At 48.8% G+C, this 26,949-nt stretch overlaps 1 protein-coding gene across 1 annotated transcript; it reads right to left on the reverse strand.

Annotated features, from left to right (window-relative positions):
- VAX2 (ventral anterior homeobox 2) lies at nucleotides 1-26,635 on the reverse strand. The gene is made up of 3 exons (XM_030877728.2): nucleotides 26,398-26,635; nucleotides 6,704-6,891; nucleotides 1-438 (listed from the first exon to the last, which is right to left on the reverse strand). The coding sequence occupies exons 1-3, from the start codon at nucleotides 26,633-26,635 to the stop codon at nucleotides 1-3; spliced, it is 864 nt and encodes a 287-aa protein (XP_030733588.2).
- Nucleotides 26,636-26,949: the final 314 nt, after the last annotated feature.

Below are 26,949 nucleotides of genomic sequence, written 5' to 3' on the forward strand. Positions count from 1 at the left end.
TTAAGCGCTGGCCTTCTTGCCGCCGCCGGGGCTGCCTACCCTCCCGTCCAGCCGGCTGTAGGGCTCGAAGGCCGAGGAGCCCAGTTCGTAGCCAGCAGGCAGGTCCAGGAGTGGGGCGGTGCAGAAGCAGAGGGCTGGCGGAGGGGGCGGCAGCGGGGGCGACGCTGAGGCTGAGGTCAGCGGGGTGAGGTGCGGGGACGAGTTCCTGGGGTCACCCAAGGAGGCGCCCCTGTGGCTGGCAGGCAGGCGCGGCGGGCCGGGGGTCAGCGTCAGAAGGCTGGGGGCGCTGGGCGGGGACAGCAGCCGGCCCTGCTCCAGCAGCCGCAGGATGTCGGGGGTGGCGAAGGCCTTGGAGGCCGAGGAGGACGCCCGCTTCTCCAGGTCTCTGCTCTGGTCTTTCTTCTGCTTGGTGCGGCGGTTCTGGAACCAGACCTTCACCTTGGGGTGGAGCAAGGGGAGGGGTGTCAGCGAGGGAGAGGGGACAGGCAGAGCAAAGTGGTGGCGGGGGGTGGGGTGGGGGCGAGCAGGGGTGCAGTGAGAGAGGAAAGAAGAGTAATCAGACTGTCATTAAGATCTTCCCACAATCAGGCTGACTGGGGGAACTGATAAGAGACACTGGCCCCCCAAATCATGGGCACCCCTCCACTGCTATGCTGACCCTAGGATGGAGGGGTGGATCGGCAGCTGGAGGGTGGAGGTGGGAGGGCACAGATGAGTTCCCCTCTTGGCCCGCACTCCTTCCACTCTTAGCCACGCCCCCCTCCTGTCTCGGCCCCCATGCTGCCTCTGAAGGGAGCTCCCTAGCCCATCTGGCCATCCCCCTGTTTGAAACTCTCAGCAGTTCCCTCCCACCCCATCACCTATAAGCGCTTCTCAACGTGATACCAAGTGTAAGAAGATGTGTCAGGATGGTGAGGGACACTTCCAATGGCCACACACCCAAAGCTGGGGACATCCTAAATGAAGCCACCAACTAAAGGGAAGAGACCTTTTTCAAGGCCTTTGAGAGGAGGAGAACTTGCCCTCTGCCAGCACCCGGCACCCGGCACCCGGCACCCAGCACCCAGCACCCAGCACTCCAACCCCATCCTAGTCTGTAGAAGGAAAGGAAGGCTGGGGGTTGGGGAGGAGTTCAGTGGTCAGTTCTGCGGGCCCCCTGACAGTGATGATATTTTCTCCCTTCTCTGGGAAGGACAGGGTGCTCCCCCCCAGGAAGCAGGTTTTGGGTCCTGAATCACTTGCAGGGCCTGGAAATGTCTGAGAGAAGGAGAGACTGACAGTTTCTCCTCAGCTGGAAAACCTGTCAATCACTGCAGCACCCAGACCCGTGTCCCCAGGAGCACAGAGGCTGGTCCTGCCTCTGGCCCAGAGGCTGGCAGCTGGCTGGGTAGTCTGTGCCAGCAGGACCAGGAGGGACCACGGAGTGGAGGGCCCAGAAAGAAAAGCATGGGGAGACCCGCTGTTTCCCTCCAACCTCAGAGGACATAAGGGAAGCTGCAACTCATGTAGTCCCGGGTGAAGGAGAGGTGGAGAGGAGGAGGCTGGCCTGGGCAGGGTGAGCGCAGAGCTAAGGCTGCCTGGGGCCATGCCTGACATGCCACCTGTGGGAGCAACTGCCCCTCTAGCAAAGACCTCTAGCCATGAGGCTCTTCAGGCCAGAAGGTGCCACTCTCCTTGCCCTCCTACCCTGGGGGAGGTTGCTGGTGGGCGAGGGTGACAGGTGGCTCAGACAGAGCACACTCCCTTCTAGCGGCTGTGATGGGAGGGGCTCTTCCCCTGCAGGTCCCTCCAGCAGTGAGTCAGGCCTGTTCTGAGTGGGCGAAGGGGGAGGGAAGAAAAGATTTGAAACAGATGTGAGTTGGGTGTTTTAAACGGGATTGGATTGAGTTTCAATAACTGAAAGTGACCAGGGAGTTCCGGGATCTACTTGAGGTTGATTGCTGCATTCACTCACTCACTCATCATTCAGCAGATAGGTACTGAGTGCCCACTCTGTGCCAGGCGCTCTTCTAGGCGGGCGGAATCAGCAGTGCACGAAGCAGAGCAAATCCTTGCCGTGTGGAGTGGACACACGGGAGAGGGGGAGATAGAAGATAAACAACCAATAAAAACAAACAGGCGTGGCTGTCGGGTGGCAGTAAGTGCTTTGAGCAGCGTCTCTCAAACTATTCGTGGTGAGGAACCACTTTTTATTTAAGTTTCCAATCTGTCGTGGACCAATACTTTTGTAAAATACAATTAAAATGAGTTACTAGAAAAATTGCTATGTGTATGTCTAAACACTTGTTCTCCATTTCTGTACTTAACTTGGCATGCACAGATAACAGTGTGTGGGCTGCCACTTTGGAGGCACAATAAGGAGGGGAGAGGCGGGGAGGTGACTATCTTATCGGTGGGGTGGCAAACACAGCACCTCTGAAGAGGTGACATTTGAAGGTGTTATGGGTAAGGGATGGCCGAGGAAGATTCAACCAAGTCTGGCTGAAGGAAGTGACTAGTAGTCACTCTGGAATTTGATTGCTCCAGGAAGTGGCCCCACCAGATCCGTGGGGACCGTGGCTCTGCGTGTCACTGCAATCCTTTCCCCTGCTGAGAAGCCTCCTGGGTTCTCGGCCAGGCTAGCGCCTACCTCAGGCCAGGCACCACCCCCAAGAACCCCTGAGTCTCAGTTTCTCATCTCTACAATGAGGATAAAGATACCTGGGCTGGACTTCCCTGGTGGCACAGTGGTTAAGAATCCGCCTGCCAATGCAGGGGACACGGGTTCGAGCCCTGGACTGGGAAGATCCCACATGCCACGGAGCAACTAAGCCTGTGTGCCACAACTACTGAGCCTGCGAGCCACAAATACTGAGCCCGTGAGCCACAATCTACTGAAGCCTGTGCGCTTACAGCCCGTGTTCCACAACAAGAGAAGCCACCGCAATGAGAAGTCCGCGCACCGCAAAGAAGAGCTGTGCAGCAATGAAGACCCAACGCAGCCAAAAAACAAAACAAAACAAAAAACCTGGGCTGTGGCAGGGATCAAATAGGCAATCCCTGTAGAGGGCTTAGCCTGGCCCACACTCAGTGTGAGGTATTGTTTACTGCTCACTTTCTCTGTTCCTACTTCTGAACTAGAGGGAGAGGACAGACTCAGAAGTCATGGCTCCTTGCCTCAGGAATCTGAGGATGTAGTGGAGACTGGCACTGACCGCTCCCAGCAAACGGAGGGCAAGTAGGTACAAAGGGAGTGGCAGTAACAGGGGTGCCACCAATGATGAGGGAAGATTTCACCAGTGATCTCCTACCCGTCCAGTCCTGCTGCAGCTCTGGGTGTAACAGAGAGGGGAGGGCATGCCTAGAACAGCACCTGGTACATAGCAGGCATTCAATAATATACTCACCCCAAAGTATGGGTGAATATACTGAGAATTCCACAAAATTCTAGCCATATAAACTTGGGCAAGTTAATTAGCCTCTCTGAGGCTCAGCTTTCTGAAATGGGGATAATATTACCCATAAAGTCATCTTTTTTTTTTTTTTTAATTTTTTGGCCATGCCACATGGCATGTGGGATCTTAGTTCCCTGCACCCCCTGCGTTGGAAGTGCGGAGTTTTTTTGTTTTTGTTTTTGTTTTTGCGGTACGCGGGCCTCTCACTGCTGTGGCCTCTCCCGCTGCGGAGCACAGGCTCCGGACGCGCAGGCTCAGTGGCCATGGCTCACGGGTCCAGCCGCTCCGCGGCATGTGGGGTCTTCCCGGACCGGGGCACGAACCCGTGTCCCCTGCATCGGCAGGCGGACTCTCAACCGCTGTGCCACCGGGGAAGCCCGGAAGTGCGGAGTCTTAATCACTGGATCACCAGGGAAGCCCTGAAAGTCATCTTTTTATAAAGATTAGAAGAGCTAATGAATGTGCCTGCTTTACATTATGAGCATGTGATTTAATTTCTGTGTGCCTCAGTTTCCTTCTCTTTAACGTAAAAATAATAAAAAGCCATTCTGGTGTACTGAAAAAAATACACCTGGTCTTTGTACCTGGTTCTTGGCCCAGAGCTTTTTGTCATCCATAACCAGTTCCTTCTGAGCACACCTGAGTTTATGCTAATGAGGTGACTCAGGGTGGACCCCTAGTTTCAGAATGGGGGTTGGTGGCAGAAAGACCAGACCTGTGACTAGAGGGTTGGAACTTTCAGCCCCACCCCTCCAGGGAGCAGAGGAGGCTGGAGACTGGGTTATAAAGTCTCTTGAACGATGAGGATCGCTCCATGAACTCTCCCCATTCTACCTGGCTCTATGCATCTCTTCCATCTGCCTGTTTCTGAGTTGTATTCTTTATAATAAATCCATAAAAGTAAATACAGTGAGAAGTGTTTTCCTGGGTTCTGTGAGTCATTCTAGGAAATTATCAAGCCTAAGGAGGGGGATGTGGGAACCCCCCTATTTGTAGCTGGTCAGAAGTATGGGTGGCCCTGGGACTTGCTACTGGCATCTGATGTGGGACTGTCCCATGAGGCTGAGCCCTTAACCTGTAGTGTCTGTGTTAACTCCAGGAGTTAGGGTCAGAACTGAATGGAGTTGCACTGCTGAAAACCCAGCTGGTATTGGAGAATTGGTTGCTCTTGGTGTGGGAGAACACCACACATTTAATGTGGGAAGTGGTGTCAGAAGAAAAACTGCACACCTATCCCACGAGGCTGTGGTGAAGACTAAACCAGTTAGAACACACCTAGCACTTAGAACAGTGCTTGGTGCACAGAAGCTCTCAGTAAGTGTTAGTTACACTGTAAATTATCTGAAAAACCCCAGAACTGGGGAAAGAAGAAGGAGGGTTGTGCCCAGCTGTGTGCTGGGCTCCCCAGGGAGGCCTGAAGAGCAGATATGGCTTTCAAATACATTCTTGCTTTTGGGAAGTGCATACTGGTTGGTGCCCACCACATCACACACACACACACACACACACACACACACACACACACACACACACACACACACACACACACACACACACACACACACACACACACACACCCCACACTTTCACAGGTCAAGCCATGTGGAATAGGTCTTGCAGCAAAGTCAAGAAGGCTTAGGGAAGGTTTCCTGGGGGAGAAGGGGCTTGGCCTTGACCTTCAAGGGCAGATAAATGTAGCCTGTACTGCAGGCAGGGCAGGGGAGGGATGAGCACTGAGAAGGAGCTTCTGGCCTGGGCATCTGAGGTGCCCTTGGAAAGAAAGTTTCAGGGGAGAGTTTGGGGGTAAAGCTAGGCAACGCAGAGGGAAATTAGGGCAAAGAGGAGGGGTGACTCTGTGCCTAGACCTCAGGGTCTGAGGGGGTCTCCCTGACTCCCCACCCGGAGCTCTGGCCCCGCCTGGCCACTGCAGGCCCCCTGAACACAGCCTGGTTTCCAGCCCCAGTGACTCAGCTGGACGGAGGGCCCAGCTGCCCCAGGCCATTTGCCGGGTTGTTTGGGGCTCTACAGGGGCAGGTGGAGGAAAACAGTCCAGGCGGAGATGCCCCGGCCTGCAGGACAGCAGCTGCTCCCAGCTGCCCATGATCCTGACCTCACTGCCGCGGGACGGCGGTACCAAGGCCAGGGCCAGGGCGGCAGCGGGCGGTGCTCGGAGAGCCTCACAGGTCCTCTGGCGGCTTTCCCCAGACTGTCTGCTTCCTTCTCCTCTCCTTCCTCTCCCCTTCCCTTCATGTGTCCTGGTTTGGCCCTTTCCATACATTTATTGACTGACCTTCCTCGCTGTTTACCTGTAGCTGGACTTAGAGTGTCTAAGTCTTTTTTGACAAGCTCCAGGGTGGTTACCCAGTTTACAGGCAGCATAAAGAGGCCGGGCTGCTTGTCTAAATCCTACTTCTGGAACTTAGTCGTTATATGACCTTGGGCAGAACCTCTCCTGATCTGTAAAATGGGATAATATTGGTAGCTACATCATAGGGTTGTTGGGAGGGGTTAGGAAACTAACAACTAACTTAGAACAGCGCCTTAGCACAGTAAGTACTGGGGAAGTATTTTTGGGTTGGCCAAAAATTTCATTCAGGTTTTTCCCTAAGATGTTATGGAGAAACTGAACGAACTTATTGGCCAACCCAATACTATTAGTAGTACTATTACTATTATTATTATTTAGCTCTATTACCAGCTTGAAATACCTCCATTCACATAGAGTAGGTGCTCAGTGCTATGTGCTAAGCCCTTCCTGGGTGAAGGGGGCATTCAGACCCCTTCTCTCCAACAGGAGGTTTAGAGGCACACTGGGATGAAGGGAGGATGGGAAAAGGCCCAGAATGGGGAAATGAGAGGTCCCAAGCCCAATTTTGTAATGCCTCATCTCGCCGCTGAATCTTTGCTCCCAGCAAGCCCACCCCTCACTATGCCTTCCTGCAGGCTCCCTCCTGCACCAACAGACACCCCCTGGCAACTTGAATGACCCTTCCTCCCATTCCCATACTCCACTGGAAGTAGCACCTGATACATTCAGAAGCCCCACCCCCACCCCGACTCCCTCACCCACACCCTGTTGGCATATACCAACTTTCTCTCGTCAGCACTATATTTATTTTCTCTGGTTTATCTGTAACTTTAAGCCCTTCCCTAGTACATGTCTGAACTCCAAAGCTGGGTCTCCGAGCAGCAGCCCACAGGCCTCACACCCCAAGGACTTCCCCGGGCTGCCAGGGCAGGGATGGAGTGGCCTGGCCCTGCCCTTTTACCTGGGTCTCCGAGAGGTTCAGCTGATGGGCCAGCTCAGTGCGCTCACGGCCCACCACATACTGGCAGCGCTGGAACTCCATCTCCAGGCGGTACAGCTGCTCAGCTGTGAAGGATGTGCGGCTCCGCTTGGGCCGGTCCAGGTCCAGGCCCTTGGGCAGGACAATTTCCCGGATGGTTCCTTTGGCATCTGCAGGGGTCATGAAAAGAGGCAAGTTAGTTCACTAGTTAAGGATTTAAGCCCCCAATGAGGATCTTAATGAGAGGCAGCATAATCTGATGGGGAGCTCCTCATGTCTGGGCCTGGCTGTGTGACCTCTGATAAGTTGTTTACCCTCTCTGGGCCTTACCTCCTTAATCACCCAATGCAGTATGTTGTATCTAATGTATGTATGCGAATGGGCCTCAGCACAAATGTCAGGTCTATCATCATAGCCTGGTCAGAAAGGACTCAGTCTGACCCAGTCAGGATTGTCTTCCCTTAGCAGAATACGAAAAAAATGGAAAGAGAAATACCAAGTCCTCAGGTGCAGAGGAAAAGATGGATTAGAATTGGATATGATCAATCAGGTAAGGCTTACCAGAGGAAATGTCCAGAGCCAGGTCTTAAGCCCTGTTTTTGTGTGTGTGTGTGTGTGTGTGTGTGTGTGTGTGTGTGTGTGTGTGTCTAGTGTGTATGGGTGCAGTCTCTGTCCACAGACCCTCCTGGGGTCCATGAAGAAGCTTGCTGGTGTGGGGTAGAGCTGGGATCCCCAAGAGGAGCCCGAGGACCATTGCCACTGTATCAAGCTTCTGGGGTGCCTTTGAGAGGGGGAACTTCTGCCACTCCTCGTGTGCCTAGTTCTGTTCAGCAGGGCCACCCTCCTGGGCCCTGGTCCGATGCCCTCCATGCATGGGGTTTCTAATATTTTTTATTTATTTATTTTTGCGGTACGCGGGCCTCTCACTATTGTGGCCTCTCCCGTTGCGGAGCACAGGCTCCGGACGCGCAGGCTCAGCGGCCATGGCTCACGGGCCCAGCCGCTCCGCGGCACGTGGGATCTTCCCGGACCGGGGCACGAACCCGTGTCCCCTGCGAGCCTACTTAGGAAAGGTTGAAAAATCTGTAGCCCACATTCACCATATAGTCCCACTGAAAGAACTCAGCAAAAGCAAATTTTCTTGGGGTGGGGGGTTTTATATATATATACACACATCAGCTTTCAGTATAGGGGCAAAGATGATCCACGTCTGAACCACATACACTGATGGCTTGAAATCTAGTTATTAGAAAAGTTTTATGTCAAAAATTAAAGTGTGGAAATATGCACCATCATATTCTGTAGGATTTACCAAACCTCTCCCAACACGTGCTGTTAATAACGATAAAGCTAAACTAAGAGTAATTTACTGTTACACAGGAAGGTGAGTGTCACTGGGAAACTTACCAACTCAAGGCAGCACTTGTTACCAAGCACAGGTAACAAAGCAAACCTCCAAGCTTGCAGGAACTCTGCCCATCTCCAGGGGGCATGCACAGTGGAAGTTTGCAATGCGGTCAGAAGCGTTAAGTGGCTGTGGCCACTCATAACAATAGCTGACATCTCTGCAATGCTTGCTCTGGGCCAGGCACCGTTTTAAGCACTTAAACTTTGCCCATGTCTCAGTGAAGTTGGAACTGTTATTATCCCCACTTTACAGATGGGGAAATGGAGGAACAAATTTTAAGTCACTTACCCAAGTTCATACTGACAGTGTTTAATAAGGTCTAGAAACACCCTCATTTTACTTGATGAATACCCTCTTTTAGTAATCCTTAGTGATTCAATTGATAGGTTATAGTGAAGAAAACTTTTGTCATGGGTAGAAAATGGAATCTTCTGAACGTGTTCATCATTGCCCTGGAAGATGTAGGAAAGGAATTGCATTTGGGATGTGCTGTTTGTTTAGAGGCTGCTTCTGAGCCACAGGACTGTAAAGCCTACTTTCAGAATCCCTACTCTAGAGGGTGAACCTGAGACCTCTCCCTCCAAGTCCCTCAGTGTATTTTATGAGACCGGTTCTTCCTGCCTCCTGCTAGGGCCAGTTAATGTTCACTCCTCCAGGGTGCACTTCAGCTCTTCATGGGCTCCTAGCTCGAAGGTCCTGCCCCCGATCTCAGAGGTTCGAGCACCTTCGTGTTCTCAGTCAACCTTCGGGGAGAAGGTGAGCCTGGGTGGGGGACAGAGTCATGGCCCAGAGGCTGCCCTCCCCCACCACTGGGCTAGTCTTGCCAGGGCGCTGGGCAGAGCACAGCACACGGAAGGGCGCCCTGCCCTTGGAGGCTTGGTAGAACCATAGGCCTTTGGGGACAACTCAAGCTTCCCCTCACCCCGATACTTTCTACATTTTAAAATAGTGGCATAATATTTGTGATCCCATTGTGACTGGGTCCCCTTTGCACAGGTTATACTGTCTACAACTGTGAAACCAGTCTCAGAACTTTCCTCACAACACTCAAGTGAGCCCAGCTCCACAGGCACTGATTTTATTAAAAGTGTCTTGGGGGGTGGTGTGAACAGGAGACAGGGTGAGGGGTATCATACGTGGTGCTGGAAGCTTCATATCCTCTTCCGGGTAAGCCTCCTGGAGCCCACCTGAAGCTCTGAGCCTGTGCTCCTGACCACTGAGGTCAAACCATATAGCGCCCCCTCCTTTCCTCTTTGTAGAGGAGCTAAGAGGAGCATTCCTGCCTTGGGGAGCAGACAAGGGCAGCCCTCCTCCTCAGGGCCAGGAGAGGCAGGAGCATGGAACAAAGGCACCTCAGACCAGTCCCCAGATATCCAAACAGGCCCTACAAATCAGCACATGAAAGAATGTTCAACATCACTAGCCATTACGGGAAAACAAATGAAAACCAGGAGAAATACGTATCAGAGTAGCAAAAATTAAAAGACTGAGGGGCTTCCCTGGTGGTGCAGTGGTTAAGAATCTGCCTGCCAATGCAGGAGACAGGGGTTCAAGCCCTGGTCCGGGAAGATCCCACATGCCACGGAGCAACAAAGCCCGTGCACCACAACCACTGAAGGCTGTGCACCACAACTACTGAAGCCCGCGTGCCTAGAGCCCGTGCTCTGCAACAAGAGAAGCCACTGCAATGAGAAGCCCACACACCACAGCGAAGAGTAGCCCCCGCTCGCCGCAACGGGAGAAAGCCTGCATGCAGCAACGAAGACCCAACACAGCCAAAAAAAAAAAAAAAAAAAGTCAAGTTTTATGTTACGTGAATTGCATCTCAATGAAAAAAAAAGGGGTGCCAATAGGCTGGTGAGGATGCCAAGAAACGAGGTCTCTCATTCCTTGCTGGTGGGAATGTAAAATGGTGCAGCCACTCTGGAAACTGACCTGGTAGTTTAACCTATATTAACCACCCCGTGACCTCATTCCTGGGCATCTATCCCAGAGAAACGAAATCTTAGGTTCACATCAAAATCTACAGGGAGTTGTTCATAGTAGCGTTATTTGTGGTAGCTCCCAAATGGAAACAATCCAGATGTCCCTCAACAGGTGAATGGATAAACAAACCGTGGGACCACAATCACTATTGATAGACACAACAAATTGGATACATCTCCAGGGAAATTATACTGAGTGAAAAAAGCCAAGGCAGTCCTTCAGATTACGTACTGTATGATTCCATGTATATTACATTATCAAAATGACAAAGTTCCGGAAGTGGAGAACAGATCTGTGCTTGCCAGGGGTTAGGGAAGGGAGGCTGTGACTATATAGGGGTTTCTTGGTGGTGACAGAACAGTTTCTGTATCTTGATTGGGGTGGTGGTTATATGGATCTATAACTGTGATAAAATGTCATAGTACTACATACAAAGAAAAAAGTGCATGCAAAAAATGGGTGAAATCTGAAGAAGGTCAGTGGTCTAGTTAACTACATTGTACTAATGTCAATTTCCAGATTTTGATCATTATTTTAGTTATATAGGATGTGACCATTGTGAGAAGCTAGGCTGTAGATACATGGGATTTCCCTACCATTTTTGCAACTTCCTGTGATTCTCCAGCTATTTCAAAATAAAACATTAACAACAACAACAACAAAACATGCCATGAAGCTAGAACGATGCTTTGTCACAGAAACTGACAAATCCATTAGTGGAAAGAATACAATAGTGTTTCCCCAAATGCCTTTGGATTTCACTTGTGGTTTGTAAGATGATTTAGAATGGTACATAAATTAACCTTTGTCATTTCAAAAGATATGCACTTATTTTAGGGTTTACTAGAAAAAATTTAAATCTATGATTTTATATGCTTAGCATGAAGCTAAAGTAGGTATTTCGTTTTAAAATATATTATGCTAAAATATTAAGTAAATAAATGAAACATGGGTATAATAGAAATAGTAAAGTTGGTATTCAAATAACTGAATATTGGGAAACAAAATGGAATAAGGAATACACAATAGAGCCATGTACATATAGTGACAGAGTTTATGATAAAGGGAACATTCTATATGGGGACAGGTTGGTCTAGTCTATCAGTGGAGTTAAGTAGATTGATGACCATAAATTATCCGTTTGGAATAAAATCAGGTTAACTTCACATCTCACGCCATAAAGAACAATGTTTCAAATGGATTAGAGAGCAAATCATAGACTATAATATGATAAAGGGATTAAAAGAAAATATAGGAGGCTATTTTTAGAATCCTAAGCTTGGGAAGAGCTTTCCGAGCAAAATGCAAACCTGGACTGTAAAGGAAAAATAAAGGATGTATTTGACTACATTAAAGCTAAAAACTTTTGTATGACAAAGGCACCAAAACCAAGATAAAATATGAAAGACAGAATTGAAGAAAATCTTTTTTTAAAAGGCAAGGAAATAATATCCAGATATATAAAATGCAATTATGAATACACAATTTTTTTAAAAAGGGCAATAGTCTAGCAGCAAAAATGGTCAAGTAATTTACGTGAGCCATTCACAGAAAAGATATCCAAATGGCCAATAAATATATGAAAAAATGAGCACAGCTTCACAGTAATCAGGATAATGCAAGTTCAAGCAACAATGGATAATCATTTATCTCCCTTAAGGTTGGAAAGACATTAGCAGATGATTAATAAAGCAATGATGCGCTGTTGGGGAATCCACACTCCCATTCACTGCTGGTAGAACCATAAATTGTCGCAACGTTTAAGGCTGCATTTGTCAAGTTTAAAGATGCACACAACTACTGCCCCAGCAATTTTAGTTTAGTAGGTATTTATCCAGAAAAGCACAGGCTCACGTGCTCCAAGGTATATATAAGAATGTTTGCTGAAGCATTGTTCAAAATGTTGAAAATTCGAAAGCATCCTGAGTGTTCCCTGTAAGGGAAATGGCTGAACAAACTGTGGTACATTTATACCATTCATATTTTATAAAATGTCATGTAGCAATGTAAAAGAATGAGGCAATATCTATATGAACTGACATTAAGTGAAAGAAAGTAAGTAGTACTACCCCATTTATGTAAATAAAACAACTGTGTCTATTCAACCATTCAACATAAATTTAAGAAGTGCCTGCTATGTGCCAAATAGTATTCTCAGGTCTGAGGATATAGAAATGAGCAAAAGTGACAAGGTCCCTGTTCCCATAGACCTTGTGTAAGGGAGAAAGACAGATAATAAATTTAAAAACGAATATGAAAGGTACTGATAAATGCTGTGAAGAAAATAAAACAAGATAAGGGGATATTACTGACCCTCTCCAAATAGCTAACATACAAGAGTCATAGTGTGTGGGACTTCCCTGGTGGCGCAGTGGTTAAGAATCCACCTGCCAATGCAGGGGATGCGGGTTTGATCCCTGGTCGGGGAAGATCCCAAATGTTGCGGAGCAAATAAGCCGGTACGCCACAACTACTGAGCCTGTGCTCTAGAGCTTACGAGCCACAACTACTGAGCCTGTGTGCTGCCACTACCGAAGCACGTGCACCTAGAGCCTGAGCACCGCAACGAAGAGTAGCCCCCGCTCACCACAACTAGAGAAAACACGAGTGCAGCAATGAAGACCCGAGGCAGACAAAAAAAAAAAAAAAAAAAAAAAAGAGTCATAGTGTGTGTTTTTTTTATTTGCTATTTTAGCCAGGAGTGGCACAGAAGGCCACTCATCAAAGTCAAGTTAATGTATAAGCCATGAATGCTGTTCGCCAGTGTTTTCAACTCCTTCCAGGCACGTGGTAGGGTTGCACTGATTTTCTGCCCTTTGCAATCAGATGTGGCCATATAATTTGTTTTAGTCAAGAGGAAAGGATGCAGGCACTTTCAGGAGAACACGTCAAAAGCTGGCTCGTGATTTGGCACGCCGCCTTCGCCCTACTGTGATAGTCATAGAGGCGGGAGCCAAGTTGAAGCTTGGGTTTCTGAGTACCAAGACCAGCCCCTGCCCACTTGTGATGGACTTATCAAGTGAGTTAGAAATATACTTGTGTTTTGTTAAACCTCTGAAGTTTTGGGTTGTCTCTGCAGCAAAATCTAGTCCATCCTACTGACAGAGCCCCCTTTCCGGAATTGTTCCTTTTCTAGGTGGGGTTGCGGGGGAAGCACCGGGAAGGAGGGGCGGCTTAACTGCAGAGCTTCTTTGTGGGTAGGGTCTTGTTAGGGTGAATTGTGTAAGTCTAACTGGAATGAAGGCTGAGTTTTGCTGTCTTTCAGATCTCCTCAAAGAGAGGTGAGCCCTAGGGGTAGAGGGGAGAGTGAGTTCCATCCAAAGAGCCTTTGCCATGGGAGAGGTGATGACCGCTGCTTGATAACAGATAGCTAATGCTCTTGACCTCCAGGACCAAAAATTACCCTCTCCACCTACCTCTCCCAATAGACCCCCTCAAAGTCCTACCTGACTTCATCCAGGTAGCACCCAGGTAGTTCCTTTGCATGATAAGCTGTTAACATGCTGATTTTTTTTTTTTTTTTTTTTGGCTGCATTGGGTCTTCGTTGATGTGCACGAGCTTTCTCTATTTGCAAGGAGCGGGGCTACTCTTTGAGAAGCGCAGGCTTCTCATTGCAGTGGCTTCTCTTGTTGCGGAGCACGGGCTCTAGGTGCATGGGTTCCAGTAGTTGTGGCACACGGGCTCACTAGTTGTGGCTCATGGGCTCTAGAGCACAGGCTCAGTAGTTGTGGCGCACGGGCTTAGTTGCTCCGTGGCATGTGGGACCTTCCCAGACCAGGGATCGAACCCTTGTCCCCAGCATTGGCAGGCGGATTCTTAACCACTGTGCCACCAGGGAAGTCCTGTGCTGATTTTTAAGTGTGACAAGGTCCTTCCTGCCTTAACAAACATAATGTGATCACTATAAAAATTCCTTATAAAAAATTCATTCTCAAGTTTATTGGGAAAATTAAAAATGGAAGAATAGTTGAGAAAAAATGTAAAGAATGAGGAGAGAATACTTGTATTACCATTACAGCAAAATATATTACATATCTACAGCAACTAAAATGGTATGATGATGACACAAGAGTTATGAAGGAAATCCATGCCTATATGAGGAATTGGTATATTATCAAGATATTTCAAGTTAGTTGGAGGAAAGATGAGATTATTAAAGACCTGGCTTTTGGATGATTAGCTCATTATCTGGAATAAAGTAATTTATCTCACACTGCATGCAAAAATATACACAAGATGGATTAAAACTTGAGATGTAAAAAACAAAGCTCTAAAAATGGAATAAAAACTCTGAAGAATTTAAAAAAATAAATGGCAGATTTGAGTACCTAGAAATAAAAGCTTCTGCAGGATGAGCGACAGTTAAAAGACAAGTGACGGATTGGGAGAAAATGTTAATGGTACATGCATAACAGTCTTAATGTCTAGTACACACACAGCCTCTATAGTCTAATAAATAAAGTCAAGCAGTCCAGTGGGAAACTTAACAAATTCAACGAAAGGGTTATTCAGAGGAGAAGAAATACTAATGGCTAAAATATATGAAAAAATACTCAAGCTCAGAGGGACTTAGAGAAAATGAAAGTTAGAACAGCAATGAGATAATTTTTTTTTTCAGATACCATATTTTATTTATCAGGCTGGGAAAGTTGTGCTGGCAAAGGTGAGGGAAAATAGGTTTTTTCAAGCTCTATTGGTGAGAATACAAATTAATACAAAATAAGTTTTTCTTGGAGGGTCATTTCACAATGCCTAGCTAAATTAAAAAATGCATAGTTCCTTTGTTTCAGAAATTTTATAGAGGTTTCTACCCCTGAGAAATATTGGTATACTTTCATAAAGATAGACTCATTGTTTGTAGCAGTTTGTAAGAGGACAAAAAAAAAAAAAAGGAAAAAGCTGAATGTTTATCAACAGGAATACTGTTGATAAAGTCACAGTATAGTCTTGCCTTTGGCTGTTATATTGACATTAACAAGAATGAGGTACATCTCCATACACTGACCTGAACGGATGTCCATTAAATCCTGCTACGTGAAAACAACAAGTACATGTGTACAAACCCAGTTTTATAAAGAACAAAAGGGAAAACTAAACTTTGTGTGTGTGCGTGCTTGTACCTACATAGAATTAAGTCTGGCAGGTTGAACACCTCTCTTTCCTGTTTGCTCTGTGGAGTGGGAGCTGGTCTGGGAGAGATTTCTCCCATTTTACTTTTTTTTTTTTTGGTACGCGGGCCTCTCACTGTTGTGGCCTCTCCCGTTGCGGAACACAGGCTCCGGATGCGCAGGCTCAGCGGCCATGGCTCACGGGCCTAGCCTCTTTGCCGCATGTGGGATCTTCCCGGACCGGGGCACGAACCGGCGTCCCCTGCATCAGCAGGCGGACTCCCAACCACTGCGCCACCAGGGAAGCCCCTCTCCCATCTTACTTTATGCACTTCTTTATTATTTGGTTTGTTGCCAAGACTATCACAGTCTGTGAAGAGACTATTTTAGCAGTGTGCAAAAATATCCCACTTTTGTAATATATAACGTACATAATTATGTTTTTCAATTACTAGGGAAAGTTTGGGAGGTTACGTCTTGGGAGTGGAAGTGTATCGTGTGAGGGAAATGAAAAATTTTCAACTTTCACATGATTTCAGCATGGATTGGGTTTGTAATTAAAAGGATCTTATACACAATACTGAGCAGAGTTCCCTGTGCTATACAGTAGGTGCTTGTTGGTTATCCATTTTAAATATAGCAGTGTGTACGTGTCAATCTCAAACTCCCTAATATCTGCTCAATATTATGTAACAACCTAAAGGGGAAAATAATTTGAAGAAGAATAGATACGTGTATGTGTATAACTGAATCACTTTGCTGAACACCTGAAACTAACACATTGTTAATCAACTATACTCCAATATAAAATAAAAAATTTTAAAAATGGATATTTTGTACTTCAAAAATGAAGAGACATTAGAAAGAAAAATAAAAGATAAATTATAAACTCAAAAATTGTAATGTATACTGAATTTTTTGTAACAAAATTTAAGAGTATTGTATTATAAATATATATAACATATACATTATATATAATATATATAATATTGTTACCTTTTGTTGGAGAAGAATTTTCTAGTTGAGAACTAAAATGTAGAAGTCCAAAAGGAAATGACCATGAGATGTGATTAACGTTTAAATTTGAGTTCAGAAAACCCTCCAACTCACAGCAAAGTCAAAAAAAAAAGAAAAAGAAAAAGATCTGGGGATGTTTGCAACACGTCACAGAAAAAGGGATCATTTCCCTTTTATAAAATATTTTAAAATATGTATATGTTTGTATGTTTACATATGCTACATATATATGTTTACATAAGTATATTTATATAACATATATTGATATATAAATATGTATAAATAATGTTTACTACTATAAGAAAACAGTGAGCAAACCAATAGAGAAATGGCTAAGTATATGAATGAAAAATTCACAGAAGAGGAAATAAAAATGAAAAATAAGTATATGAAAATATGTTTAACCTCACTAGTAATTAAAAACGCCAAATAAAATAAGATTTTTTTTCACTTGAAAAGATTTTACTCTAAAAGATTGAGCATATCCTGGGCTGGGAGGATGTGGAGGAATGGCACGTTTATATACAATTTCTGCGAGTATAAATTTGTACATTTTTGGCATTTAGAAATAACAATCACAGTTTTAAGCATATATACTTGTATTTTAAAATTTCACTTCTAGGACTTTATCCTGTAATTATATGCATACCAGACATATGTGAAATGATGTTTATAATTTTAAAATTTTTATCATGAGAAATTTCAAACATACAAAATGAGAGAGAATAGTATAATGAATTCTGATATACCTATCCCTCAACTTCAACAATTATAAACTCAGGAATAGTCCTATTCCTTCTATATCCCTGTAATTTTAAGCAAGTCCCAGACATCATATCATTTCATCCAGAAACATTTTTATACGTATCTCTAAAGACTCCTTTAAAAAAGCAATCACAATACTATTGTCACAATTAGAAACATTAACAACCATTTCTTAATAAAATGTCTCACCTGTTTACATATTTTTCACATTGTCTCATGAGACTTTAAAAAAAATCTGTTCAAATTAGGATACAAAGATGTTCACTGAAGCATTGTTTGTAAGTGTGAAAAACTAGAACCAACGTAAATATCCATCAACAAGGGACTGGTTAAATAAAAGTTTATTATATCTGCATAATGTAGTACTATGCAGCTGTTAAAAATAATGAGGCAGTTCTAGACAGAAAGATGTTTATTAAATGAAGAAAAGCAGTTTGCCAAAACTCTCACTTTTGTAATATATAATTGACATATTTATGTTTTCCAATTACTAGGGAAAGTTTGGGAGATTGCATATTGGGAGTAGAAGTGTATTATGTGGAGGAAATGAAGAACTTTCCATTTTTACATGATACAGCAAAACAGCACAGATTGGTTTTGTAATTAGAAAGATATTTTGTATTTCAGAAAACAAGACATCAGAAACAAAATTAGAGAACAATTTATAAACTAAAAAAACAATTGCAACATATATTGAAAGCAATGAGCTACCGTCCATAATACAGAATTTCTACAAATCAGTAAGGAAAGGAATATTTGAAAATTAAAATGGTCAAATGAAATGAATTAATAGATAGCAGAAGAAATACAACTGGCCAATAAAAATGAAAAAATGCTCAACTTCACTAATAATCAAAGAAATAAAAATTAAAATGTCGGTGAGGTACCTCTTAGCAAAGGTATGTAAGATATACAATGTCCAATATAGGGAAAGGGCAAAGGCGGGGGTATAAATTGCTAAACATTTTTTTCAACTTAACATCTATCGAGATACAAAGTGTGAACTGTGATAGCAAGATTTGGGGATACAAGCACTTTCAGGCGTTGCTGGGCAGTGGGTGGGTACCATCTTATGGAGGGCTCCTGGGCACTGTCTTTCAAATTACAAATAAGATACTCTTTGACCCAGTAACCTACTTTCAGGAACTTCTCTGACAGATATACTCACACATGTGGAAATGACCAAGAAACAAGCTGATTTATTGCACATTGTATGTAATAACAGAAGATAAGAAAAAAGCTAAATGCCTGCCATTAAGGCACGGGTTATATAATATACATTATGGTCCATCCAGTCTCTATAAATGGAATACTATGCATCTGTAAAAAAACTAACAAGAAGTTCTTAACATCCCAAGATACACTGGTAAGTGAAAATAACAAGGTGCAGAAAAATATATAGAGATGTCACCATATGAGTAAAAAACAAAAGGAAAAAAGGTAATATAGCTGCACTGACTTGCATAAGCATAGAAATTATTTCGAAGAACATAGTGGAAAGCAGTAAATAATGGCTGCCTTTGAGCCAGGTGGGAACTGAAGGATGGGGAACACGGATGGGAGAGAGATTATTCACTGTGTGCTTAAAACAACTTTTTGATATTTGAATCAAATGAAATAGTTACTATTTTAAAATTAAAGGAAACACATTAAAAAAAATTTTAGTGCGTGTAAACCTTTTGAAGCAGCAATTCCACTGCTAGGAATTTATCCTTTGGAAACACTCACGGGCACAAAGACCCGGGCATTGAGAGCTCATTTCGCAATCTCCCAAACCTTCCCTAGTAATTGAAAAATAATAAATATGTAAGTTATATATTACAAAAGTAAGATTTTTTGTAAACTATTTTTTTTATTTGATAAACTTTATTTAATAAATATCTTTGTATCTAGGGCTTCCCTGGTGGCGCAGTGGTTGAGAGTCGACACCGTGCCCCGGTCTGGGAGGATACCACATGCCGCGGAGCGGCTAGGCCCGTGAGCTATGGCCGCTGAGCCTGCGCGTCCGGAGCCTGTGCTCCGCAACGGGAGAGGCCACAACAGTGAGAGGCCCACGTATCGCAAAAAAACAAACAAACAAACAAAAAATCTTTGTATCTGGAAGTGCTCTAACCACTGCATAGTACTGCATTAAGCAGATATAATAAAATTTAATTTAACCAGTCCCTTGTTGATGGATATTTAGGTTGGTTCTACTTTTTCACAGTTACAAACAATGCTTCCCTGTACCAGGGAAAAATAACAGGAACGTCCTCCCAGAGGATAGGAGAATCCGGCATTCCCCCACCAGAGGAGTACTGTACAGTCACGGAACTGTGTGAAACGGGCCAAAGAGATGATCCCTGCGGACTGTATTTTTTTTTTAATGGTAAATCGCAAGACAGCTTATGTAATATGACTCTGCTTTCGCTACTGTCTGTATAGGAGAGCGAGGAAATCTGAAACACACCTGAAACTGGGTACGCTGGCTTCTACCACTTCGGTTTGTTTGTTTTTACCTTGAGTACGTATTACTTTTTGAATTTAATTTCTCTATCTTCCTGTCTACATCGGGAGCGTGGCCTTTACATTCCTCGCGGGGGGGGGGTCCTCCACCCGCCGCGCCCTGGCTCCCCGCAGCTCCGCCGTGGGCGGCGGGACAAGCAAAACACAGAACAAACTGTGACTTTAAATACCCGGTTATTTCAAGCTCCAACAGAGGACTGGGGACGTGTGAATTGGGCGGGGAGGAGGAGCGCGGATTTATCTAGTTATTTACCTGGTTGGCTTTGCGGGTGGAACCTCACCCTAAGCAGCTGCAGAGAGCCGGGAGACTCACTACCGCCCTTTCGGCCCTGTGCTTCCCTCGGCCTCCTGCTCCTCTAGGGGGCCTCCCCGGCCCTGAGGATCCAAGGAACCAGTAAAACAAACCATATTTGAACTTTTTCAGGTTTTGCATTTCAGTGGTTCCCAAGTTGAGGATTGCACGAAATTACAGAAACATGGCGTCGTCAACTTTATATTTTAACACTTATTCTGCGCTCTGGCATCATCACCATTTCATGTAAGGAACGACTTTGTAACGTCAAAAAATAAGGAGGTCATTTCACAACAGATGTTCTTCCCAGGGAGGGGCGTTGCGGCCTCCTACCTCGTGAAACACGAGATGTGGATGGTTTCGCCTCCTCTCATTCGTTCGGCAAATATTTACTGAGTGCCTCCTGTATGTGTACGGAACGCGTCTGGGGAGATCGCGTGGGTTTGGCGAGGGCGGTGACTACCTCCTACGTGGTCCCCGCGGGGCATCAAGGGAACCGGGCTCCGGCGCCCGCTTCCCTTGAGTTTAGCGCCGACATCGCTCCCTCGCCACCCGGGCCCCGCCGCCGGGGCGGGTCAGGACCCCGGCAAGTCCCCGCTTGCGAGGCAGTCTCTCGGTTGGTAAGCTGGGCACCAGCAGCCCCACCGGGTCGGTCTGGCACGTAGTAGGTACTCATTAATGTTTGTGGAATGAATCAACTAGCAAGCAAAGGGGGAGATCATGGGAGAACGTGGGAGAGTTGGTTCGGGGGATTTTACTAGGCCTGGGGGGAGGGGTGGCAAGCAGCATCCCACGGTCGCCCCCATCCCCCGGCCGCGCTCGAAGCCCTGGCTTTTCCGGGTCCGCCCACTCCCCGGCTTTGTAGGCCAGATTCGGTCCTGGCACTGCCACCTCTTTCCGTAGTGTCCACTGCCACCCCGGCACCCCTAGCCGAGACCCTCCAACCTCCCTCCTGGATGGGCGCGGAGTGGGGGGCAAACCAAGCGCACTGACCAGCCCTGGTCCCGGGGATCCCTGGGAAGGCCTACTCTGCCTCGGCGTCCTCTGTCAGAGATGTTCAAACTGGGGTACGCAACTCCGCGGATGCACGGAGAGCAATCCGCTACCCGCTTTCCGAGGAGAGTCAAGCCGATCTTTAGTTTATATTAAGCAAACAGGAAATAAAAGGCAAAATTCACATGCTTTTCTCTATCCCGCCCCCGCCGGCCCCACGCCCACTTAAAGTACAAATCAAAGAAACTGCGAACTGAGAGGGAGCTCGCGTTGTTTACTACGGCCCCAGCCTTGAGTCCGGCATAACTGAGGAAAGAGCGTAGGGCCAACAGGAGCCTTAGAAGCCCTCTGTCGCCACGGGGGGTGCACAGTGTGCGGAGACCCAATCTGTTTGGTGTCACTGTACAAAGGCCCAGGGACACACGCTGCTGCAGTCCGTTCCCTCCCCTCCAGTTCCGAGTACCCACATGCAGCCCCAGCCTCCCTGCCCGGCTGGGTCACCTGTGGGCCACCTGGGAGCTCAGACCTTTCAGGTGTGCGTGTGTGCGCGCGCGCGCGCGCGGGATGCGGCAGCGGGTCCACCGGCACCCGAGTTCAAGAGCCCACCCAGGGCGGCAGCAAGAGCTGAGAACACAAGGAGCCGCCAAACGCCCTGCACAGTTCCCTGAAAATGAAACGGTGCACGCGAGACACACCAACAAGACGATGCATTTGGCTGCAGGTCTGCTTCTGCTTGTGTGTGTTGGGGGTGGGGTGGGGGCATGGATATAAAGGAGAAAAATAAAGAGCAAAAATGAACGGGCCCAGCACAGACCCACCTGAGAATGCGGGTCCTTCTGCCAAAAACAAGGCATAAACATAAAACAAATACAATCCCAGGAAAATATAAAAGAAACCTAATACCTGCCACAAGCCCCCAAACTAAAACTAAAACCAAAAACCCCAAAATGCAATCCCCTGCATGAATCATTTAAACCTTTTAACCACTGCCTGGCGGGCTGGTCCTGGGTTATCGCCTCTCTTAGCAGACTTATACTGAGGCTATAGTCCCGAGGTCCGGTGTCTGGAGGGCCCAGGTGCTGGGACTCGCAATCCAGTGCTCCTTCCAATACAACACTCTGCCTCACCGACTCCACTGCCAAAATACGCCATCAGGAAGATGGCAGGTGTGCCCTTGTGGAGCTGCCACAACCTGCCGGGGGAGGACTGATCGGTCTGGGCGGAGTCCTCCTAGGTCCAGGGGCTGCTGTAAATTCAAGTAGAAAGGGAGGTGATGCTGGTCAACGCTGAGCCCAGCCCTGGCTGCAGAAGGGGGTTGTCTGTTCCCATGGGTCGATACTAGCTCAAGCCCCGGAAGGCTTGGCCCCTTGCCCAGCGTCCTCAGACATGTCTGCAGCATCCGTCCAGTGCCCTGCCTGGTGTACACCATTGTGCTGTGTTTTGACCCATGCATTTCTGCAGCGCGGGTCCATCACTGCACTCGGATTCTCAGGGGGCTGCAACACCACTAAATTCAATGACCCCCTGCCCCAAACCCACATCCACAGAGGGAATTGTTCAGCCACAGCCAGAGGCCCTGGACTTCCTGTGTCCTCCCACATCCCCAGCCACTGGTCACATACATCAGGCTCCCAGATGAAAGCATTTCCGCTAGTGGGTGTTGGTGCTATGGGGTGAGGGGGTAGCCATTCACTCAGTCAAAGGATTCCACAGTTTTCCTGTCTCCCTGCTCCCAGACAGAGGGGTGCTGAGCCAGGCCCGGAGTGCCGCAGGCCTCAAGGTGCGGGAGTGCCCGGCCGGCAGCCTCTAAATCCTGCTCCACTCAGGCCAAGGTGGCAGCACAGAGTTGGTGAGGACTGATTGGGGTTTTGAGACTGGCAGGTCAGAGGGACGCTTTGGGTGAGCTGGGACCAGCGCTAGGCATTGTTCATAACATCTGCTGGGTGGGGTGACGCTGGCAGGCAGCCATTTCCGGCTCTAGCCAGAGGGGTTGTTGAATTCGACTCGATTAACTTGCGAATCACGTAGGTGCATCTGAGTGTGCGCAGACTGTGGGGTTTGGGAGTTTTGGGGGGAGAGTTGTCCCACCTCTTCTGATTGCAGGGATCCCGGCTCAACGGAAAAAGCCATATCACCCAAGGCTACAGCTAACTTAGAGCCATGGCTCTCCTTCCATCTGCTTCCTGCCCGCGCCTTGTCCTTTCCAAACATAAGACAAAAGGATCTCCCACCCCTTCTTGTCCTTTCCAAACATAAAACAAAAGGATCTCCCACCCCTTCCCCTCATCAGTCAACGGGCTGTGCAAGCAGAGGTGTGGGGCAGCTAGGCGGCTCTAAGGTCCCTGTGGAAGCCTAGCTGTGTCCCCGGTGGGGTGTGTGGGGCGCCTGTTGTGTGTACGTCTGTCATCCCAGTGGCCTTGTTTGTGCCCATGTGTGGCACGAAGCAGCCTCCATTTTGAGGCAGGGGATGCAGCAAGGTCAGCCTCCCTGGCTCCCTGACCCACATTTTGCAGAGGCAGGGAAACGTGAGTGATTGGTGGAGCGAGGGTTCCTCAAAGGGGATGCGGGGGGCCGCACTGCGTGGTCTGCAAGGTGGCACTGGGCCTCCTTTCATTAGCCGGTCCTTGACCCCTTGGCCGTTCACCTCCCAACACTTAACACAGCCTCTGGGCCCAGGGGGTGCAGTTGGGGAGGCCTCTGAGGAAGTAGGCCCACTGCCTGAAGCAGTTTGAGTCTCCTGAGTTCTCTCCCCTTTCATTCAATGGAATATTTATGGAGATCCTGTTGGTTGGTTGCAGTTTTATAGACACCATCTCTGACCCTTAGCATAGCCCTTGTAGGGAAGCACTATGCTTTCTTTGTACAGATGAGGAAACTGGGGCACGGAGAGGCAAAGACACTAGTTCAAGTTCAAAGGGCTGTAGTAAGGCCTGTATTGCAAACCAACTTCGCTTAATTCCAGCACCAGGCTTTCCTCTTCTTCCCCTGCACCTTGGGACTCCCCCAGCAGATCTGCTACCCTGGGGTAGAGCCCTCAAGGGAGCAAGTGCTGAGTGGAAAAGAGACAGAAAGAAAGACCCAGAGAGAGTGGGGCTCTTTCCCAGAATCTTCACCCCACCAGCAACCTGACAGCTGAGATGCTAACCGCCTACCTCCCCCCTTTTTATGGTTTCCTCCAAGGGTACTTTGGGAGGATGTGTCCTTGGAAGTCAAGGGTAAAATGTACTCTTCGCTTAGAGCATACTGGAGGGACATTCAGCCAGGGGCCAAGACGCTGCAGACTTCCCTTCACCAGTGCAGGGCCTTTCATCTGTCAGAGCCTCTGCCCTGGGCCCAGTGGGGCTGGAGTGACACAGGTGACCCTGGCTAGGCGGGATTAGCGGTAAATGAGGTCCCTGGTATCTCAGGCCTGTAATAACCTCCTTGTCATTAAATGGAAAGGACAGAGGGATTTAGGAGGGCCCTGTTTACCTTTTATTTCTTTTAGGTGCATAAATACCTCCTCTGTGCTCTATTTCCATTATGCTGTATAAGTGTAATGGCGCTGCTGTATTGCCTACACGCATTTGTAGAAGTACACCTGCCAATGCACACAAGCTGCCCCACATACAGTAGGGGGTCCATCTCTTCCTGGCTGTGGATTGCTCCTAGACTGGGTGGTCTCTTGGAGGGTAATTTTTTACTCCTACCTTTTGTGAGTCTACACCTAGGAGTTATTATTTTTTTTTTTACCTAGGATTTATTTGACTGACATCTATACACAAAATCTATTCGACCTACATGTGGAGTTAGTAGAGCAGAAGGGATGGTAGGGACACAGAACTCACAATTGTCCAGGCAGAAGGAAATGACTACCCATAGATGGAGTGTGAGGTGGTGAGTGTCCTGCAGGGACTTGAGGTCCTAAATTTGGGAGTGTGGGCTTAAGGGGCTGATTTCTCTGTTTCTGGAAGCCCTGCAGATTTCCTTAATGGAACTCCAAGCTGGCTGCTAACACCTTGTACCCAGGACATCCCACAGTCTATGGAATGAGATCGAATTTAATCCCAGGTGCCCAACAGGTCCACATACCTGTTGGAATCCCTGTTGGGTGGGGACCACCTCCCCATACCCTGTCCTTTGACCACCTCCCCATACCGTCCTTTGACCCAAGCCTGACCCAGAACAGTGCTGGGTGACCATACCTGGCCTGGAGTTTCCTGTGTTTTCTGAAGACCAGGGTCCCGGAGTCTGTGTCCAAGATGGTCATCAGTCAACTTCACATTGGGCCGCCTCCATGCTCTACCTTAGCCCCTTTGCCCAGAGCCACCCAAACCCAGCAGCTGTGCCCGACCAGGCCAAGGTGTCCCAGTCTGCGTGTGGGTAGCTCCCACACAGCCCAGCCCAGATCAGACAAACTCGGGGTCCTAGCGCTGGAGCGAGCTCGAGCCAGTGTCAGTCAGGCTGGTTTCCCTTCCCTAGGCGGTGGCCGAGGAAATCAGCTCTGGCTGATTTCTTTCTAGGCCCTTAGGCTTGCAGGAGAGGTGCTCAAAAAGAAGGGGCAAGAAAAAGGCAGCGGGAGGAAGCCGGGAGCGAGTTGGAGGAGGAGGCCGGGGCAGCCGTTACTCTCGAATGGCCTTTTCTAGGCGCTGGGTCTCCCGGTCCTGGGACTCCGGGATGATAGGGGAACAGACCTCAGGCTCCGACCACGGCCTACGGACGGGCTGAAGGCAAGACTCTGGGATTCCCTTTCTTCTCCCATCTCGCTAGGCCAGGCCCGGGTCCGGCTAAAGGCGAGGCTAGAGCTTCGCGTGAGGCTGTCTTTGGGGGCCGGGGTAGCCTCAGCATCGCGGCGAGGAAGCCAGGCAGAGCTGGGCACTCGGACGCTTGCAGGAAGGGAATGCGAGCTCGGCGGAGAGAAATGGCCAGGAAAGAAGAGAGGAGGGCGAAGGGTGAGGGAGAACGGGAGAGACGCAAAAGGCCCGGCCGGGAGAAGGCCGCGCCGAGAGCCGGCTGCGCCCAGGCGCCGCGAGGAAGTGGGAACCGAGAAAGCGAAGCCCAGGCGGGCGAGCGGGGCGCACGCCGCCCTCCGCGTCCCGGCACCCTCTCCCGGGAGCAGCCCGGTGCGTCTGCGTGGCTGGGAACGGGAAACAGGGCTGGGCAGGGGTCGGGGAGCGCCCCAGCTGCTGAGCGGAGCCTGGCCTCTTCCTCCCGCGGTTCCGGACGCTGATGCCCCTTCGTCCCGATTCCGCAAAGCGCTCGTGACGCTTTTCTCCGCACCCGCCGCGAGGGCCGCGGGGCGGGGACTCGGCTCTCCGCATCCCGCACTCACAACTCCGCCCCCGCCACAGTAACCCGCCCGGATGGGCCTGGGAAGCTGAGAATCGTTAAGGCGGTGAAATGGGGATTTCTTCGGTACCGGGCGCCGCTTTGTCCCCTGCACTCAGCTCGCTGTCCAGCACACAATAGACGCTCAAAACAATGTTTGCTGAATGAATGACTGAATGATGACTGTCTGAATGAATATATGAATTGGGAGGTGGAGGATGCAGGAAGGTCGGAGGCGCCAGTAGGGGATGGGAGGGGCGTCCGGTGGGCCAGGGCTTCGAGCTGTCCTCTTACCTCGCACCAGGATGCGGCGGCAGTGGTCTGCCTCTCCGAGCCCCGGCTGCCCGTCGCTGTCGGCGCCGCTCTCCCTGGAGCCCGCGGGGCTGGAGGCGGAGGTCCCGGCAGTCTCCTTTGGGCTGCGGCCGCAAGCATCAGCACTCGAGTCCTCCGCTCCGCCGCGGTCCCCGCCGCGCCCGCTCCGCGACTCCCGGCGTGAGGTGCCGCGGTCGCACTCGGCGCCCCCATCGCCCATGCCGGCCGCCACCTTCGCCTTAGCCACCGCCTGGCCAGCCTGGGCCGGCCAAGCCTGCTCCTCCCCGCCCCTCTCGCCCCCCGCCCCCCCGCCCCCCTCGCCCCCCTCGCCCCCCGTGCCCCCCGCGCCCCCCGCCCGCCTCCTCTTCCTCCGGCCCCGCCCCCGTCCGGCCGCTCCACCCCTCCCTGCTGATTGGTCTCGAGTCGGGGTTCTCCGACTCCCAGCGGTGCGCGAGGGAGCTGCGCCTAGGGATGGGGGTTCGTTGGCCCTGCTCCCCCACCCTTGTCTAGCCCCACACTCAGCCCGGCAGAGGG

Source organism: Globicephala melas, chromosome 12, assembly GCF_963455315.2.
Source record: "Globicephala melas chromosome 12, mGloMel1.2, whole genome shotgun sequence".
NCBI classification, from domain to species: Eukaryota; Metazoa; Chordata; class Mammalia; order Artiodactyla; family Delphinidae; genus Globicephala; species Globicephala melas.

Excerpts from the sequence above, each read along its gene's own strand:
- VAX2 (XM_030877728.2), bottom strand. The coding sequence starts at position 26,635 with ATGGGCGATGGGGGCGCCGAGTGCGACCGCGGCACCTCACGCCGGGAG. Across the intron at positions 6,892-26,397 it reads CCGCCGCATCCTGGTGCGAG|ATGCCAAAGGAACCATCCGG; the intron begins GTAAGAGGACAG and ends TGACCCCTGCAG. Across the intron at positions 439-6,703 it reads TGAACCTCTCGGAGACCCAG|GTGAAGGTCTGGTTCCAGAA; the intron begins GTAAAAGGGCAG and ends CTCCACCCCAAG.